This window comes from Mustela erminea, chromosome 17 (assembly GCF_009829155.1).
Source record: "Mustela erminea isolate mMusErm1 chromosome 17, mMusErm1.Pri, whole genome shotgun sequence".
Classification (NCBI taxonomy): domain Eukaryota; kingdom Metazoa; phylum Chordata; class Mammalia; order Carnivora; family Mustelidae; genus Mustela; species Mustela erminea.
In genome coordinates, this window is record NC_045630.1 from 14,682,072 (window position 1) to 14,701,314 (window position 19,243).

Below are 19,243 nucleotides of genomic sequence, written 5' to 3' on the forward strand. Positions count from 1 at the left end.
TTTGGTTAGATTTTCTCACTGTTTCATCAAAAACAGCAGATGGAGAACTACCCCAACCTTCAGGGCCACTGGCACTGTCACCATCTCGCCGGCACAGTGGCTCACTGAAGAATCTCCTAGTCCTTCTCTAAGGTCAAGACATCAGCCAAGGGCAGCGATCCCTGAGCTCCTGAGTATATATAATCTGGAAAAAAAAATCAATGGGAAATGAAATAGGAACGGGATACTGATGTTCCTGAGCCACAATTAAGGGATGAACTCAGTTACTCACTATTATCCATATGGATGGGGTGGGTGAGCCCATGGGAAAAATGGTGGAAACGCCCTTCCTTCTCCGTGATGGCACCAGAAGCTCTATGTAGGGAGTTAGGGCCATGGGTTTGGATCCAGGGTTTTGTCTAACACAGGTAACAGGAGGAGCGGATAAGATGACCACCATGAGTTTATGGGACCATGAAGGTATCAAAAAACCTCAAATCAGCAGGGGAAACAGCAGAGCCGAATGCTCTGACTGACAGGTTCCTGAGTTGTGGTAAAGGAGCCTCCGGGGCCAAAACACACTGAAAATCCATCTCCACCAAAGCATGACTTTTTCCAAGCTGCGAAAGCTCTCCCCAGGGCACCACCCCCGTGTTTCATTCCATTCCCCAGCCAAATGGTTTTATTGGCCAGAGGCAAAAGCACATCTTTCACAATTTCCCTCTAGGTTTGCAAAAAGTGGAAAAAGTTATGCCTGTACCAAATTCTCAGTGCTACTGTACTTGGGGCCAAATCCGGGCTGCTGGGAATGTTCTGAAAATTTGTCTAAAGTAATGAAGTTGCTGCGGTTAGATTCCTGAACCCCAAAACGTGGCTTCCTTAAAACTCTGGCCCTTCGCTGTTCTCTTCAGCTTGATTACCCACTGGGGCCCAAGGAGACTTGTAAAAGGAAGGGAGTCTAAGCAGCCCCCTCGAAGCAAATTTAACTTGGCAGCTGGCCCGGAGTTCCCACGTGCCAGCTACCTTATGTAGAGATGTGGTACCTGCCGAGGAGAAGTCAAGAACAGTCTCATTAGTAAGAACGTGATTTTTCATTTTTTAAGGGAGTGAAAATTTCCAGAACAAGCAGCAACAGTCATCTGAATTATTTTTTTTAAGTAGCAACTACAGGGATACCTTGGAGGGGTGGGGGCTCAGTCAGCGAAACGTCTGACTCTCGGTTTCAGCTCAAGTCATGATCTCAGGGTCATGGGATCGAGCCCCGGGTCAGGCTTTGCACTGGACTTGAAGTCTGCCTGAGAATCTGTCCCTCTCTCTCTGCCCCTCCCCTCGCTCACTCTCTCGCTCTCAAATAAAATAAATAAATAAAATTTTAAAGTTGCAACTACAATCTAGCAATTTTCTCATTAGGACATAATTCACTTTGTTGGTCTGTGTGTGCACCTGTTACCTACACACTCTTGCTCGGACCATACCTGGCCCTCCAGCTGGCACATGTCCTGAAAGACAGTGAGTCATGTTTAATATCAGGCATCTTCAAACGTTGTACGTGTGTGTAGATGAACGCGTGTATTTACACGCACATGTGCGTTCTGACAGAATGAGCTCAACGGGGAACTAAAGCTCAGTGGTGAATTCTTGAGTATACTGTCGTGTTCTTGGGTTGTGTTAAACATCCATTGAAAGAAAATCTGAAAGGAAGGCTGGACACGTCCCGGTGTTGTCAACACCGGTGAGCTATCCTGACGCACAGATCGCCACACGGAGCTGCGCTTGGAAGGGGGGGGTCGCTCTCTCACACGATCTAATCAGGGGAAACAAGCTTTCCCCCGAAAGAACCAACAGGAGACGCAGGAAGGAGAGCTCTGAGCAGCTCACACAACGGGATGTCTGACCCTAAACAGAGGGCACGACGCCGGCCCCGGACCCCGGCCTCACAACCAGCCTGCGCGCAGCATCCTAAGTCCACGACGGCGCGTGGTGCCAAGTACACCAGTCGGGGCCCTGAGTGAAAATGGAAGATGGAACCGAAAGGGTGAAACACCAAGTTCTGTGAGAGAGAACAGCCTGTTGAAATGCTCACTGATCCGCCAACTCCCCAACGTCTGGGTGCTTCCGTACTCAGAGTCACGGCAAAGAGGCAGAGGACACTGCAGGGGACGCAGACCCTGCCCCGGGAGAGCAGGACACTTACCCTGAGCGCCATCTCTCTCTCTATAATGCTGTCTTCCAGCGAGAACATCTCGGACACGGGTCTCTCCTTCACAGGCTCTTTTTTGACCCGCTCCTTCACACTCGTCAGGTCGGGTTCAGAGATGGACGGACCGAGGGAAGGCCCGGCCACGGCCAGCTGGTCGGCTCGGGAGACGCTGATGGCCTTGGCCGGCCCGTGTCTCAGGACTCTGGCCCTGGCCACGGTAGGAGGCAGGCCGACCTGGTCTTGCCTCAGCGCCCCGTTGCTGACACTCTTCCTTGGGCCGGGGTACTCGGGTGGGGGTTTGTTTGGGATCCGGGCCAAGGCTGCCTGTAGCTGGGCACTGTACCCCATCTTCTCCCGGAGCACAGGGATCTGCGGCACCGAGCCCGGGACCTCCTCGTCCTCCTCGTCCTCACTCTCACTGCTGTGGATCAGCATGGTGGCGTCAGAGAAAGTCTTCTTGTGGTGGTAATGGGGAAGCTGGTGAGCCTCGTGGCTCCCGGGCACCTCCTCGGGGGGCCCCTGCTCCCGGAGGGTGTTCCGGCGAGCCATGGGGATGTTGAGGGACTTCAAGGTCATGGCTTCCATGCCCCGCACCATGCTGCTCATCACCTCCAGGCTGTGGCGCTTATTCACAGGGCCGTGGTGCTTGGCTGTGAGGGGCTCGCTCACCTCCTGCAGAGACTGGTGCACCACCGGGGAGCTGTCCTCTTGGAAGGTCTTCACCGAGAGCTGCACTTTGCGGGTCACCAGGTCGGGGCTGCTGCCGCTGACGTACTTGTGGCGGTGGCTGGCAAGGTCCGGGGTGCTGGTGGCAGGGCGCGGCCGCGGGTAGGGGGGCGGCGGCCTGAAGAGATAGTTTTTGAGCATGTGGGCCGCGCTGTAGCTCTGTGCGCCCTGGAGCTGTGTGTTGGCCAGCTCGGGGGTGCTCACCGTGTGGGAGATGGCGCTGGCCCCCGGCTTGCTCGGCACCGTGCAGTTCTTTGGGTTCATCGGGTCGCACGGACCGACGAGCTTGTTACCGTAGCCGCCCTGGGGCCCGTAGGGGACGGTGTAGGGGTGCCGCTCCCGCATCTCAGGCTGGCTGTACACCAGATCCTCCGGCTGGTTGTAGGCGTGCGTGTTGATGATGTTGAGGTTTCGCAGAGACTGGCTCTGGCTGTCCGTGGGCAGGACCCCCCTCTTCAGCTGTCGCATGACTGTCTCGTAATCGGGGGTCGGCCGGTAAGACGGCACAATGATGGCGCTGTGCCGGTGGCTCGGGATGTAGTCCGCCCGCATGATGTCGCTCCCCGGGATGCTGAGGTTGGAGGACACGGGAGAGGCCTGGGCGAACGTCTGCGAGCAGCTGAGTGAATTGATGCTGTGCGCACTACACACGCTGCCGTTGGTGACGGTGCCATTTAAATAGTTCAAGTCCAGGCTGTTGTGGGAGTTGCGGTATAAGGCTTCCTCGTTCCCGTGGACGATGCTGTCTACAAGGAGTCAAACAAAGGCACGTGAGCCCCCACATCGCCCTGCTTCGACTGAGTTCCCCCTCACACTCGTGGGTGTGATTTTTTAGAAGTCATGAAAAGTGAAACCCTGGGGTCTCCACCCAAACGTTCCACAGGAAAACCAGGAATTTTGGGTGAGGTGCCAACATACAGAAGGAACCCTTGAACGCATACTAAAAAGAAAAAGGGAATCTAATCAAAGCAAGCCATGCCCATTTGGAATAGTTACTACCTGGGTCAGTCCTCGATTTTGCCATCGGCTTTGAAGTCAGGCACCAACAATGGCCTTCATGCTGGGTGAATCTGTCTTCTTGTTCAGGGTCCAGCAACAGAGGACTGGATATTTGGGCCAGGAAGTCAAGAACTTCAACAGGGTAACAGATTTGACATTACTGAGCACCTGTGGCTTAGGTTCCTGACTGTGTCAGCAAAGGTCCCCTCAACTGAGGTGAGGGGTGTCTTAACGCTTGCGGTCAAGATGTCCGTGTGCATGGCTAGCTTGCTGTGATGAGCTCCCAGAGGAGGGCAAAAGCAGAATCAAGAGTTCAGCCACTGCCTACAACTCTCCTCTAAAATCAGTTTCCTCACTGAGGTCAATTCACATTCAAATGAATAAGAATCCAAGGAGGTATCGAAAGAGATAAAAAGTACATTTCTAAAGTCAGGCCCATTCTAGGTGTCTGGGGTTCCTTTAAAACACACACACACACACACACACACACACACACACACGCCTCGAGGAAGGCAACCTCTTGCTGAGACATTTTTCGGTGGGCAAGGTACATTCACGTTCACACTATGGATTTAAGCATGAGCAAAGTAAAGGAAGACAAGGAAGAAAGACAAACAAAACAGAACAGAAAAACAAAACACCCCCAAATAACCAGAAAAGGTGACTGAAAACACTCAGCTGCCCAAAGAGGAGTGTGGTTCCAGACTACGGGAGAGTTGCTGGGTAAGAAAACCCAGCCAAAAACGGAGACAAAAATGTTCCCCTTCTAGCTCTAGTGGGGTTTGGTGTTTTCCCACAGAAGCAGGGAAACTTTGCTAGTCTTCTTATAAAAAGTGTTTTATTAAATAGTCTTCATTATCTAAGTTTCCAATTGCACACTCCGACAGCACAGAGAAATTCAAAATCGCTGGCATAGGATAACACAGAAACTAACGATACATGTAACACATTGTCAGCCTCCCCCTTTAATTTCTTTCCTTTTCTGAGATGCCGTTAGTGTAATGATGAAGAGCTCTGGCTCTTGACACCAATTTTCCTGTCCGAGCTCCTCCAACTCCCCTTCTGTATCCCACTTTCTGTATCTGCAAAATGGAATAATGGTACCTATGGCGTGGATTTATTTTGAGGATTAAATGAAACAATACGTTGCAAGGGCTTAGCACAGTGCTTAGGGAGTGGAATTGCTCTATAAATGTTCATTGTGATTATTAGAATCATTATTACTGGATTGGATTTTTCTCACACATTTTGCACGATGATGTTTTGGGGGAGAAAAAGAGGAAGAAAAGAGATTTACTCGGAGGCAAGAACAAGGGCACAGACAACTGGCAGACGGTAGTGAAAAAGAGTTGGGAGCATTTGTGCCTTTGTTCTAAGTATTCTGGACGTCTGTATTCTCTGTCACCGTGAGAGGCCGGTGCACTGTTACAAGCTTTCCGATAAGGGCAGTGAGGGTGAAGAGTATTCGATTGGGCTTACTGGCCCTCTCTCTTCTCCAAGCCCACTTACCAGAGCAGAAGAAAAAGGAACTTGCCCCCTTCCTTCTCCCAACTCCCCTGGCAGCCAATTCTGGAAAAATTTTCTTCTCCGGGGCCCATGACATTCTATGCCTTTCATACATCAAAACTGCTGCCTGCTGTCATTCAGACAATGACAAAGTCAAGACAAAAGTATGACTGTCGTCTAAAAAAAAATTGTCTTTCCTGCTCACAGGTACTCAGTTTTTCGTCTTAAGAAGAGAAAATGGCAAGCCCCAGTTACCTTGTGAAGTGTGCGTTTCCGAGTAGTGTTCCCCACACTGGACGTGCATGGGAGGCAAGATGTACGGCTGCTGTCGGGGCTGAAAGAGAGAACACGGCAAAGCTGGGAAGGCCGCGGCACAAGGGGCCATGGACGATCGCTCACAGGGAACCCACCCATCACTCGCCCACACCTGCGGGGAAGCACAGCGTGGCTGCTCAGCCTGTCTGCCCTTGACCCGTACCTCTTTCTCGCTCCTCGGTACCCTTGACTCCTCACTAAGTTTAGGACTGGAGAAATGGGGAAGGGAGGAGTAGGGAGGCTGGTTCAAGGTGGGAGAGTTAAGAGGCTACAATGAACATATCGTCCATTTCCTGATACACTTGCAAGACTCCCAATGCCTTTTTAAAAAAAATTTTTTATTTATTTATTTGATAGAGAAATCACAAGTAGGAGAGAGGCAGGCAGAGAGAGAGGGAAGCAGACTCCCTGCTGAGCAGAGAGCCCGATGCGGGGCTCGATCCCAGGACCCTGAGATCATGACCTGAGTCGAAGGCAGAGGCTTAACCAACTGAGCCACCCAGGTGCCCCTCCCAATGCCTTTTTAAGGAATAACTCAGAACATGGATAGTATTCTGTTCTACCCAAGAAATAACATGACTATGGGGGAACTCTTTTTCATTCTATTAATAATTGGCTGTACCTATAACCCTTGTTCACAGTACATCAACTTCCAACAGGGACAAGGGAGTGCTGAGCTGGGTCCACTTGCAAACTCATGCAAAAATCTGAAGGGTGACCCACAACAGTTAGTATGTAGTTCTCAATACCACTTATGGACCCTCCCATTGGAGAACCCAATGTGGAAGGGCCTGGCAGGGATTCCAGTTCAACCATCTCCCCCCGCCTACACACACCCCCTTTGGTGAAGAATCTTTTCCAAGAGATCCTTAAAGATGGCCATTTAGCCTCAATCTGATTAACTTCCTGCAATAGGTAAGGATGAACTCAGAGGGGAAAAAAATGCTTAGACAGGTTCAATATTTGGTGAGCCAACAAAGGAAATACAGTAAGTTGCTAATGGGATCTAGAGCAAGACATTGAACCTGAGTGGGTCTCAGCTTCTTGTCAATCATAAATCATGCCTCTTCCCCCATGAGAAACAATAACCATTTTATCTATATATTGGGATTCCAGATGAGAACTTGCTTGAAGAAAAAGCTTTGATACTAACAAAAAAAAACTTTTAAAAACTTTAAGCCTATAAACCACCAAGCAAAATATCTTATATTGTTATTTGATTATTTTGAAATTAGCCTTATAGATACTGGTTTAACTGTTCCTGCTCTAGGAAGAAAGTTGAGATCAAGCCAAAAAAAAAAACAAAAACAAAAAAAAACCCAGAGCCAGCAGGGGTCACACTTTCTCAGTGTCCCTCTGTTAAAGAAGAGCACTCCCCAGAATCATGACTCATCTACCACTTCCTCTGCCACAAACGATGCTTAAGCATCTAAAGGGCAAATAAAGAAGGTGATGAAGACAGGGGATCCGAAAATGAAAAAGAGTCAGGAGAGAAGAAATGAAGAATTGAAACTAATCTAAGAAATTAGTTCATGGTACCAAAGAAAAGGTGCTGAATCACTATCGGCTTTTCTCAATATTCCCAAATCTCCCTTTGGCTGGTTTTTGAATTATAATTTTAAAATATTTTTCCTCTTCTTGGTAATACATCATTCACCTCAGTTTTTCCAGAGTGGGACAGCCAGTTTTGAGGCTTGTAACAAAAACAGCGGGAAGGGATTCATACAAGGTAGAAGAAACACATGGTAAGGCACAGTTGGCTTGCTGCCTTCTCTCGCACTTATTTTTTTAAAAATCCAATAATTAAGTGATTGTTTATGAACTGGCATTAAATGTAGAGCAAAGAACAAAATAGCAAACGCTCCAAATACCATTTCAGGATATTATTTATTCCATATAGTAGTATATATGTATATATTCCGTATATATAATGTATGTCATTCTATTTCTTTCCAGACCTGTTAATACAGAAACAGGTGAGATGCTATAACATGGGCAGCCAAAGAGCAAGAGAAAAGTAGCAGTCCTGGGCATCAGCAAGGAAGCCAAAAAGAGACAATGCCACTCATCCCAGTGAACTCGTGGTGAAATGGTTTAAGCCTAAGGATACAGGAAGGGGGGAAGCCTTGAATTTGGCTTCCTGCCAACTGTCTTCATCCAGATAAAATAGGAAAGCCTCTTTATCTTCTCTAGATAAGTAAGATGAGATCCAATCACAAGACAGCCTTACAGTGCTTTGCCTCTATGGTGTTTTAAGGACGTAAGTGAAAAATTATTTCCCTAATGAAGACTTGTAGACTCTACAGAAAAAATTAAAATAATATTCACAAAGGAGATGTATAAAGAAGCCAGTGCCATGAACAAATCTATTAATGCCACAAGGGAAAAGCCCACTGTGACCCTTGAGATCTCCAAGGAAAGGGCCACTTGTGAGATGCTATGCATGATATCAAGATTAATAATATTCATGTGGGGACTCAGGAATGTGATGACATATGGTGCAGTTTTAGAATTCTAAGAGTTCATTGTCTATGCATTTTCCAGAAAAAAAAATCCCCAAAACTTTCCTTTTAAAAGACAAGTTAAAGATGTCTTATAGGGTATACACTGTGTATGAGAAAAAAAATCAATTTTATTCTATCATCGCAAAGAAAATCCTCAACTAGAAAATGTTAAAGGTCACATATTTATTTTGATATTGTATCAGACATCACAACCTAAAATACAAGAATTATGACTTAAAATAAGTAGATACTTTAAAGGGAACCAACTCTCCTGCATTTTTTAATGATATTATCCTTAACTCATCCTCAAAATAAAGCACAGCCTAAGATAGAACACATGTATTGAAATGAGAGTTGTGTTTCCTTATTCAGAAGAGGAGCAGTTTAAAAAAAACAAAACAAAACAAAAACTATGTTAGTTAGAAAAGCAGATCAATTCAGTCAATCAATTTTGTTGACTTTAAAATTGGAAGATGTGAAATTAATCTTTTCTACCGAAAACCCTACCTGAGACCATGGGCAGTAAACTCATTCAATGTGGCTTCATTTGAAAACCATTTTCCCTCCCTTTCTTTCTTCCTTTCTTAAGAGAGGGGAAGGGAGAGGGGGGAGAGGAAGAGAAACAATCTCAAGCAGGTTCCATGCCCAGCACAGAGCCGGATGTGGGGCTCGATCTCACAACCCTGAGATCATGACATGAGCCCAAATCAAGAGTTGGACGCTTAACCAACTGAGCCACCCCGGTGTCCTTAAAAAGCATTTTCTGTCTAGTTTATTAAGCTCTATCTATGGACAGTGAATACAAAAAAATCGTGGAGCTTGTAAGTGAAGACACGTCTGTATGAGACAATCAGGAACAGTGCGTGATAAAACCACAGATGAACAAGTGGACGAAAACACATGTAATAGGTCACTCATTAAAGAAACATGATCTCTTCAGCCCTGAGACTTACTCTTAAGGGGTGAACCTTGAGCCACACTTCAAGAAGTGATGGCCATAGATGGGCACGTGGATGTTCCACATGATGGGACATGAATGGGGGCAAAGGATGTCCACCACACCTGCTGGGCAAATTGATGCTCTTCTGGGTTCTCATCAGATCTCACCTGGTCATGGCGCCCTAGGCATGTCTCCTCTCAAATTAGCAACAAAAGGCCACTCCATTCCCAACAGTCAGACCATTTGATTGCTGAAGACTTTATACGTACCAGAGAGGATCGGCTCCAGGTGGGCTGGCGTCTGATGGGGGGTGGAGAATTTGATTGTCTAAATAGAAAGTTAAAAAAATGAGAATGGTCATTACACTTATAAGACACAGACAAGAGAGGGAGAAAAGGAGGGAAAACAGGACGAGTACGTAATTTATAGCAAAATGTAAACATTGATTTTCTGAATGAAAAGTTTTGATTTCCTTTTTTATGATTTTATTTTCAAAATGTTTAGAGCATATGGCCTTTAGATAATAAATTTTACCAAAGAATAAGGCTTATTTCCAAAGATTATGAGAGAAATAAGCAAGACTGAAAAATATCACTAGTATTATATGGATTTTTAAAAAATTGTATTCTTTGTATCTTTGTGTACATGTAAAATCTTTCATAATGAAAAACAACAAGTAGAAAAAATACTTTTTTGAAATGCTGCCAGTCAAATGAAATAAAAAATAGGTTAAATATGTTTGAGTAAGACCATATAACGTTCTTCTTAGATTAAGATAACATCAACTACAAATATTTATCTCATCAGATCCTTTTCAGATTGAGAATGAATTTTTTAATGTAGAAATAAAAATCTGTGGGGACTAAGAGTATTATCAAATTCTGGAGCACTGAAATCAAAGGAGCCTTTGAGAAATGGTCCCAAATTTCAGAGCAACACTTTCCTTAGTGCTCAGTGAAATCATAAAAGGACAAAAACAAACAAAACAGGACCTGTAGAGTTTTCCATAAAGCTAGAATTCTTCAATTTAAAGCACTCTCCTTAGTCTGATAGTTCACCTTTCCTACACTTTTGTATCTTTTCTTTTATGAAGTGATGGAAGCAGTAGAATAATGTCATATGTTTTTTAACAACTGGCCAAATACAATATTATAAGATCTAGATCACAGGCTTTTTATATTATTGTAAGACCTGAATTTTTTCTTCTCAAGTCAAGAAATATGGGAACCGCTCCCTGGAGCTATATGCGAAGATGACAAGCAGTAGCAGCTCTGTGAGCAAAAAATAAAAATAAAAATCAGTGGCAGTCTTTTTGAGGTCAGGGTGTGGAGACCTCTAGACGAAGAGGCTGGTAAGAGGACACCAGATTCATAGAACTCCGGGGTGTTATCCCAGACCTTAAAGCAGCCTGCACTGAGATTCTGAATTTATTCTGTATATGGGGTGGGTGTGTGTGTGTGTGTGTGTGTGTGTGTACATATATTAAAGAGTCCTGGTTCTTATCATATAAGAGGTTAGGAACCTCTCAATGCCGGATAGGAATAGGAGAAGAATGGTTATTGCAGAACTAGAAAAGAAAACACAATTTCCTCATTTTTCACCCTAATATAGGATGTTCACTAATATTGGAAGACCACAAGATAAAAATACTCAGAATATTTTATGATAAATCCACTTGCTAAGAAATGGTCAAACCGGAAGACCACAAGAAAATCCACTTCTCGGAACAGTTTTATTTCAATGCACCCTCCAGAAGTCAACCCCAGAATTCCTGTCCGTGTCAAAGACACCCCGACAAAGGAAAGGCCAGAGCAGGGCAGACCCACACGGAAGTGATCTAGAGGGAATCTGGTTGAAAGTAGAGCGAGTGCGCATGCGCGTGTGTACGTTTATGCGCACGCGCTACTGTCCCCAGTCAGGGCCCTTTATTTGCCACTCCCGGTCGCTGCCCGTCTCAATTTACATTTGCAAACTTCGCCGGCAGACCTGATAACTATCGCCTCTCCTTTCAGCCTCCAACAGTGACCAGTTGCAACGACTGGCTTGAAAGAGCCTCCATCGTGTGGAGAAGAAAGTCTGTCAGGACGTGAGGCTCCGGCTCTAAAGCAGCCGCGGTTTTCAGCAGGAACTGCTCTGGGACAATACTCGCGCGCTCTTGGATGTGTCCACTGGGGGCATGGAAAAGCAGTTCCTCGCTCGCATTCATATCCCCGAACTCTTTGAAACACAATTAAGCACCTTGGGTGCCCCAACTGCCGAATGTTCTCTGCTGAGGAACGTCTTTTGAAGGCAACCAAAATAAAGGCAATGATAGCGTGAGGCCCAGCGACGCCACGTCCAAGGTCAGGTCACGTTTAAGTTCCCGTATCAGACTCCCTTTCCCGTCTTTATTTCCAAATTAGATTTAAAAAACACACATGGACTCGTGACATCTATTAGTGTCTTCCAAGGCTTCCTGTAATTACCCTGGCCTCTCATTTACAGGCAGATGACATGACCCAGGAGCACACGCCGGGTTAGCCAACTGTGTAAGAGAAACAGGGCTGAGGATGACAGAGGCTTCTTTTCTTTCAAGTTGGCTTGCCACTCTGTTACACACTTCTGAACCTACTCTGCATCTGACACGAAGGGGCACCCCGGCAAATTGGGAACGGCTCGGCTCCTCCGAACTCCGAGCTGGAGGACGGAAAGGCACTAATGCGGGCCGACCCATCCAGGTAGTCAAGCTCTCACAGTCAATTTGTGAATTATTTTCTCTCCAGGCACATGCACTACGCCAGACAGTCTTCATCATTAAAGATCTTTCGCTCCTGCCTGGATTCAGCTTATTCCTTTAGCTTCGGCGAGGAGGGAGGGAGGAGGGCGAACGGAAAAAGCGATCTAAGCCATCGACGACATCCCTAAAGCCCGTGAACTGAACGCGAGCGAGCCACCCGGGGAGGTGCCGGGCTCCACGCTTACTTACTCAGTGCAGATTTTGTTTTGTTTGTAAAACTTGTGCCGTGTCGCAAACAACCGAGAAATGTACTTGGCATTTTCAATATCGTCCTTGGGAAAGAAGAGATGGGGAAAAAGTAAATATTTGTTTGACTGTAGATGCGTTTCCCTAAGATTCTCCTGAACAGGGCCACATCCCTTCCTCCCATGAGGCCAAGCGCAAAACAGCACCCTGAGCTGTAAACCCACATGGCAAAATCCTACGGCGCATGTGGCTAGGAAGCCCACCCAAGGGTGCAGACAGTCTGTCAGTTACAGAATCATCTAGGCTCAAGACACTGGGCTTACGCGGATGAGCTGCCGTGTCTTCACAGAGTTTCAAACCAACTGCTTTAAAAAGAAAGAAATGGATGAAGACAGAGCCTGGAAGGAACACCGAGCTTCTCTGGACGGCCCTGAGGTGCATGAACAGTCTTGGCTCTCAAGGGGGCGCTCAACAGAAGGTTGAGCTACGTCAGGCCCGGTTGGGCGGCGGTGGGGAAGGAAATCCAGGTCAGCTGGCTAAAGACAATGCCGGGGCAACATCATCCAGGGGGTTCCTGGATGCGGGTTTGTAACTTGAGCGCTGAGGAGCGTGGCACACCAGACATGTGATCCACCACAAACACAGCAGGTGGAGGAACCCAAACCCCAGAGTCCAAACTCAGCTTGGAAACCTCGCATTTTGAACAGGAAATTACCACCACTACCCGGAAATGAGTAATGATAGCACTGGGCGAGGGCTAGGCAGTTATCAGTTCGAGAGAATGTTTATCTTCTCATGATACGGAGAGCAAGGAAAGAATATTGTGAGGTGAGAAATCAAACAGCAAGCTGCCTGTCGGACCCTGGCCCATATTTCCATTTTGCTCACCGTGTGAAAGAGGGCAGTCTCTTCCTTGTTGATGAGCTCCACTAGAATAGTAGATTTGTTGTGAGTGATGTTCCCGATATCATTCCACCTGGTCAAAAGATAGGCAACTGGGTTTGCCAACGATGTTCCATGCAGCTATGAAATAGCGTAGGAGGGTTGTCTGCTAGTGGGGAGTCTCATTTGACAAATTATGATTTCACCACAGTTTTGAAAGCTTAACAATCTTTCTCTCCAAGCAAAAGAGGAAATCACACCATGCATTGACTTAACTACCTAAAAATGCTATAAAACATCCATCTAGGTATTGCTGTTCTTAAGGTATGGTTTCCTTCATGACTAATGATGAGGAAAATATTCGAAGATCCTCTGCCTTGTTTTTCACATTTCCAAACTGCAAAGGATTTCCCATGATCCCCGTTTTTAATAACAGAGGAGCATATTATTTTAAAGTCATGTGTTTCCAGGAATCAGGCCAAAGAATCCACACAGATTCTGTGTTGCAGCATATGCTACAGATGGATTATGCCACCAAGAAAAAGTGCCCAGGGAATGTTTAATGTGTCTCCATTTTTGTGATGGGTCACACACACACACACAGACACACACACTTCCTTCCCTTTCCTCAGGAAGACCTTCGCTAAAATGAGACACATGAAATAACCACCAGACAAGGGAAGGTAAGCTATTGTTTCCCATCCCACTTGGAGCCAATCTTCGACCATCTCTTACTACTACCTACCCTCTCTCTGCGCCCCAGTCTATAATTCCCTGTCCACTGCCTCTTCATGTCAACATTACACTTCCCTATCTTCCTCCTTTAAGACTCATCTCAGAAGTCATCTTCTCTCTCCTTCCTCATCCCCAACCACCCACATGGGAGGAAAGAATCTGGTGTAGTCCTCTCTGGGGTACTGCATGGTATAATGATTGTTTACTTCTGTGACTGGATCCCCAACAAAGGCAAACCAGACCACAGGCTCCCTGCCTAGAGAGTCTGCTTTCTTCATCTCTGGCCTCCACGCACTGAGCCACGTACCTGGCATGCTGCGTGCAGTAAATGTTTGCTGAAAGAACCAGAAGTCATAATACTGCCTCCCATCCGTACAGAGTATGGGTTCTTCATGAACTCTCTAAGGTAGACAAGGCAGCTTGTTTCTACTTCAGAGGGAGGGCAATTTAGGCACAAATGAGGACAGGACTTAGCCATGTTCACCCTGCACATCGGGGATGCAGGAGTTCTACACCTGGGGCTTCTAGGCTTTCCTCCAGTCCTTCCATTACTCCAGTACCAACTGTGTTCACAGACATCTGCCGGGGCCATACTCTCTACAGGGGCTCAACACAGCTGTCTGCTGACTTACAGTTCCGTCAGATTACATCTACACGGACTCATAGCTATGTTCCTCAGTGAAGGTCTCTAGAGACAAGAGATAGTCGTTTTCCTCAGGCTCCGTTCCTTCAAATCGCCTGCCAAAACTCTGGATCCACTCCTCACTCCACAGCGTGACTCTACCTGGGGACCTTCTTACCATGACACTATGGTAGAAGTAAATTCCCATCCTGTAGGGGTTTTTAAGATAAGTGCTAAAGAGGTCTGGAAGCAGTTCTTAAGGAACTGAACCAAACCATGAGTGGTTTATCGACAGCAAAGTTTCAGAGGGCTATTTTCTTCTATTTAACCCCTGTAGCTGGAAGGCAAGACTTGTCTACTTTTCCAGCCTCAAGGAGAAAATGAAGCATTGACTGAGAACCACGTGAGACAAAATGCCTGGACAGCTTGAAGTGGGCATAAAAATGTAAAGTTACAACTCTGCGCAATTCATGTATTTCATTTGATTACTTTATAATTTGTTGTAGGTATATGGACCTGAGGGAGTATGTCCAAAAGAAAGTAAGTTTACTCTACAGCCACAAAGCTCTCTCTCCCCACTCCTGCCTTAATAAGGTCTCCATGCAAAGAGTAAGAGAAAATCAGTGGACAAAAATAGTATCAGGGTGGAGACCTAGCAGGGGAAAGAGCCAATTAGGAAGCTTGGGGCGGGGGGGCGTTTGCAAAATAACCTGCATCAACTATTTATCCAGAGGGTACACAGCTGGGCAAGATCCACTTCCAGAAGGTGGATTTGGCTTTGCCTCTAAGAGCTGTCTTTGATTATCTGCACTAGGTGCACAGCTCTGCCTATCAGATGCACACACAAGAAAGCTGTTCTACTAAACAGTCGGCCATAGTGCCCTTGTAAATGAAAGCAAGCACACAGTTTTTGAGATCGTTGACACCACGGTGACAACTATGGGCACCCATCCAAGCAAGCTCATTGACACATAAGAGAGGAGACACTCTGCCAAATCCCTATACCGGTTCTTGCCTCTTCAGCGGAGAAGAGGGTTTAAAATGCGAAATAATGCCCATCACCCAATTATCCCTTCCCATGAATGAATGAATAGAAAAGTAAAATACAAAATAAAAGTATCAGCCCTTTAATTTGTGATAACAAATTCAGTGCTTTTAAACTGTATTTTCACAAATATAAAATATTCTATTTTTGATATAAAATGAGTCTTCACTCTTCTAGCACGTGTGGTTAGGCAGAGGGTGATGGAAAATGCAAAGAAGCCAGTCAGGATTTAATGACTGAGCACGGATAACACGGACAAAGGTAACCAGCAGGACTGACTAGACAGCAGGCTTCCAACCAGACTCACAGTTTTGTGCCATTCTTCTGGCTCAGCAGGGTTCAGTAGCACCTTTCCTGGAGTCAAGTGGGAAGAAAGAGCTTCCTCCATCCCCCAACCCCCAAACAGGCCTCTAGGAAAAGTGAGATGCATTTCTCGGTAACTGCTCAAATCTCACAGAAGGCTGATCTTATCTGAGTTGAGAAAAGCTCAACTCTGACCCATAGTCTAGCTCTTAACTCACTGGGATCCCTGTGATCTTCGGTGGACTTTTCTAGAGTCCCTCAAGGGGAAAAAGGAAAAAGAGACAAATAAGAGACTACCTGTATATTACTGCTTGTCTTCCGATTCTGTTTCTCACGAAAATCCCCATGAAGAAAATGCCGAGGTGCACACTGTTTCCATGATTGTCCTGCAACAGATCAACAGAAGAGCGGTGTGACCAAACAGATGACCAAGGGTCCCGCAAAGCCAAGCCCCCTGGCTGCAGCACCTCCCCGCCGGGGGGCGCCACACCCCGTTTTCCTGCCCGTGGACGAATGAACCAGACAGCATCAGGTCAACGGGCAACTCAGCCCTGAAGTGACTCAGCCTGCTGCACAGCCCAGCACGCCATACACACACATATATATTGTTTTCTTTTACCTCAAATTGTCACATTTTTCCTGTCCAAGAGAGAATTTCAGGATTTTCTCAGATCTGTTGGCAGTTAAGAGTTTCTCTTTCATGAACATCTATGAATACCTTTTCCACTTTGGTTTTTTTAAATCAAAATGGCACAAGTCCATAGTTTGAGTATGTATGCACATCACATGCATGTGATTACATGTGCCCTCGGTTTGCAGGACCCAGTGGATCCTTTGGAGCCTGTTAAAAGAAGCCAACAGCAGACCCAGCCCCACCATTTCCTCTCCCCAGAGACACCGACTTCCACTCCTTAACGCCCTTGTGGGTGTCTATTTGCATCCACGGTGCTTGGTGTTTCTTTTTTTTTTCTTAAAGATTTTATTTATTTATTCGACAGAGAGAAAGAGAGAGAGAGAGAGAGATCACAAGCAGCCAGAGAGGCAGGCAGAGAAAGAAGAAGCAGGCTCCCTGCTGAGCAGAGAGCCTGATGCGGGGCTCGATCCCAGGACCCTGAGACCATGACCTGAGCCAAAGGCAGAGGCTTAGCCCACTGAGCCACCTAGGGGCCCCTGCTTGGTCTTTTAATTTATAACCTCATGGTCCTCAGTCCTAGGATCCTTTCTCAAATTTCCTCTCTTCTTCTTTTGGAACACCCATTATTCAGATGTTGGACATCTGGGCCCAGCTTCTAATCTTATCTCCCACCTCCCACATTCCCTAACTTTGTTTTTTGGTGAGATTTTATCTTGTAACCTATTATCTCTCCCATTTCTGATATCATATTTTTAATTTCTGAGAGATCTTTTTTTTTAATGTTCCTTTTTTTTTTTAAGATTTTGTTTATTTTTTTGTCAGAGAGAGAGAGCACAAGCAGCAGGAGGGGCAGAGGAAGAAGGAGAAGCAGGTTCCCTGCTGAGAAGAGAGCCCAATGCGGGACTCGAACCCAGGATCCTGGGATCATGACCTTAGCCAAAGGCAGACAGTTAACTGACTGAGCCATCCAGGTGCCCCTGAATGTTCTTCTTCTTCTTTTTTTTTTTTTTTAAAGATTTGATTTATTTATTTGACATAGAAAGAGAGATCACAAGTAGGCAGAGAGGCAGGCAGAGAGAAAGGGGGAAGCAGGCTCCCTGCTGAGCAGACAGCCCGATGCGACCCTGAGATCATGACCTGAGCCGAAGGCAAAGGCTTTAACCCACTGAGCCACCCAGGCACCCCTGAATGTTCCTTTTTAAAAGCAATCTATTCCTTTAAGGAGAGATACTTTTATCTTTTTATCTGGGAGACTCCGAGGATGATATTTCAGGCACGGGAGTTCTCCACCTTGCAGAGTCTCTGCACCTTCTAGGCTGCTTCGCTCCCTTTGCCCTGGCCTCTGTCATTCCTTGGGGGCCTGAAGGGTGATGCTCGGCCCTCTATTCATGCTACAGATCGGGACGCTCAGCACTGGCTGGGAGCTCCCTGAGCACAGGAGGGGCGTGAGGACGGCAGAGCTGCGGGGCAGTCTGCCGGGCCCTGGGCTGAGGAAGCCCAGATGACTCGTCTTCTTCACTCTGGTGTCCTGGTCCAGTCAGGTGTTTCCACCTCCTGCCTGGAGGAGCACAGCCTGCTGCCAGTGTGTCTAAGAGGAGAGCGGGGACAAGGCTCGCCATCCAGGGAGTAAACTGTCCCTCGGCCCCCCGCTTTTGCCGGGGACATCCTCTTTGTGGAGTGAGCAGAGGGGCGTGCACAACTGGGCCCAAGATGGAAAAGAAGGATGCCTGTGTTCCCCAGAACACCTGATCCCATGCGAGACACAAAGACGGCAGTGTCCCTCTGCAGGGACCTCTTCTCAACCCACTCAGCAAAGCGCGCATTAGAACAGGGCTCTGCGAACAGGGACAGAGAGAGGGCTGGACCACTGCTGGAGGCAAAGCAGAGAGAGGGTCAGGAGACAAGACGTGCGAAGGAAAACAAGTGCCTTGGGAGTCAGGAGAAGTTACAAGTAAATCATACTGTAGAAAAATACGTGCGAGGGGGCGCCTGGGTGGCTCAGTTGTTAAGCATTTGCCTTCAGCTCAGGTTGTGATCCCAGGGACCTGGGATCGAGCCCTGCATCAGGCTCCTTGCTCAGCAGAGAGCCTGCTTCTCCCTCTCCCACTCTCCCGCTCTTCTCTTGCTGTCTCTGTCTCTGTCAAACAAATAAATAAAATATTTAAAATTGTATATATATAAAATTATATATGCATATTATTATGTGTATGTATATTGTTACACATATATGTATATAATATGCATTATATAATATATAATTATACACACACATACACAAACACACACATATATAAAGAAGCCAGGTAAAGTGGAGATGGGAAAGAAAATTCTGTGGAAATCCTTCCGGGGCACTTTGCCCTTAGATGGCTGGGTGCAGCAGTCTGCTGGTGATGGGACCGCGGGAGGAGTTCCCCAGGGCCAGGCAATGGCAAAAGCACAGGACGGATGCTCAGGCACTGTGTCTGTCAGAACTTAAAGGCTCAGAGTCAAACTTGGCGAAGGATGGAGGCTCCAAACACAAGCAGCCTCCCAGTGTCCATGTGCTCCGACAACATAGGAGCAACTGAGGCGACTGCCCTCCTGGGTGCGGAGGGGGAGGGGCGGGCCTGCCAGGGAGTGGACTGGTCCTCCTCCCACCTTGAAAAATTCTGAAGAACCATTCAGGGAAAAGCCCACGCTACGTGGAAATGTTCTTCCTTATGACACATCCACAGCAAGCTCCTTTGCTTCATTAAGTTGGTCAAGAAGGACCCGCACTAACCCAGAGGGGCTCCATCACTCCTCAGTCTGCCCCTCAACCCTCCCTGTCTGCAGGAGCGCGGATCTCAGAGCTGACCACGGCCCCGCCCCAACTGGCCCTGCTGCCCCGCCCACCATCCTCGGGTCTCTGG

At 46.9% G+C, this 19,243-nt stretch overlaps 1 protein-coding gene across 4 annotated transcripts in view; it reads right to left on the reverse strand.

The window, feature by feature from the left end:
- Positions 1-19,243, reverse strand: part of PTPN14 (protein tyrosine phosphatase non-receptor type 14) — a 170,624-nt gene that overhangs the window by 22,403 nt on the left and 128,978 nt on the right. For all 4 annotated transcript variants that reach the window (XM_032318483.1, XM_032318479.1, XM_032318480.1 and 1 more), the window contains 6 exons: positions 16,016-16,104; positions 13,020-13,107; positions 12,135-12,217; positions 9,439-9,496; positions 5,666-5,744; positions 2,174-3,651 (listed from right to left, as the gene is read on the reverse strand). In XM_032318483.1, the coding sequence (XP_032174374.1) occupies positions 2,174-3,651; positions 5,666-5,744; positions 9,439-9,496; positions 12,135-12,217; positions 13,020-13,107; positions 16,016-16,104 (1,875 nt within the window). The remainder of the gene's footprint in view (positions 1-2,173; positions 3,652-5,665; positions 5,745-9,438; positions 9,497-12,134; positions 12,218-13,019; positions 13,108-16,015; positions 16,105-19,243) is intronic.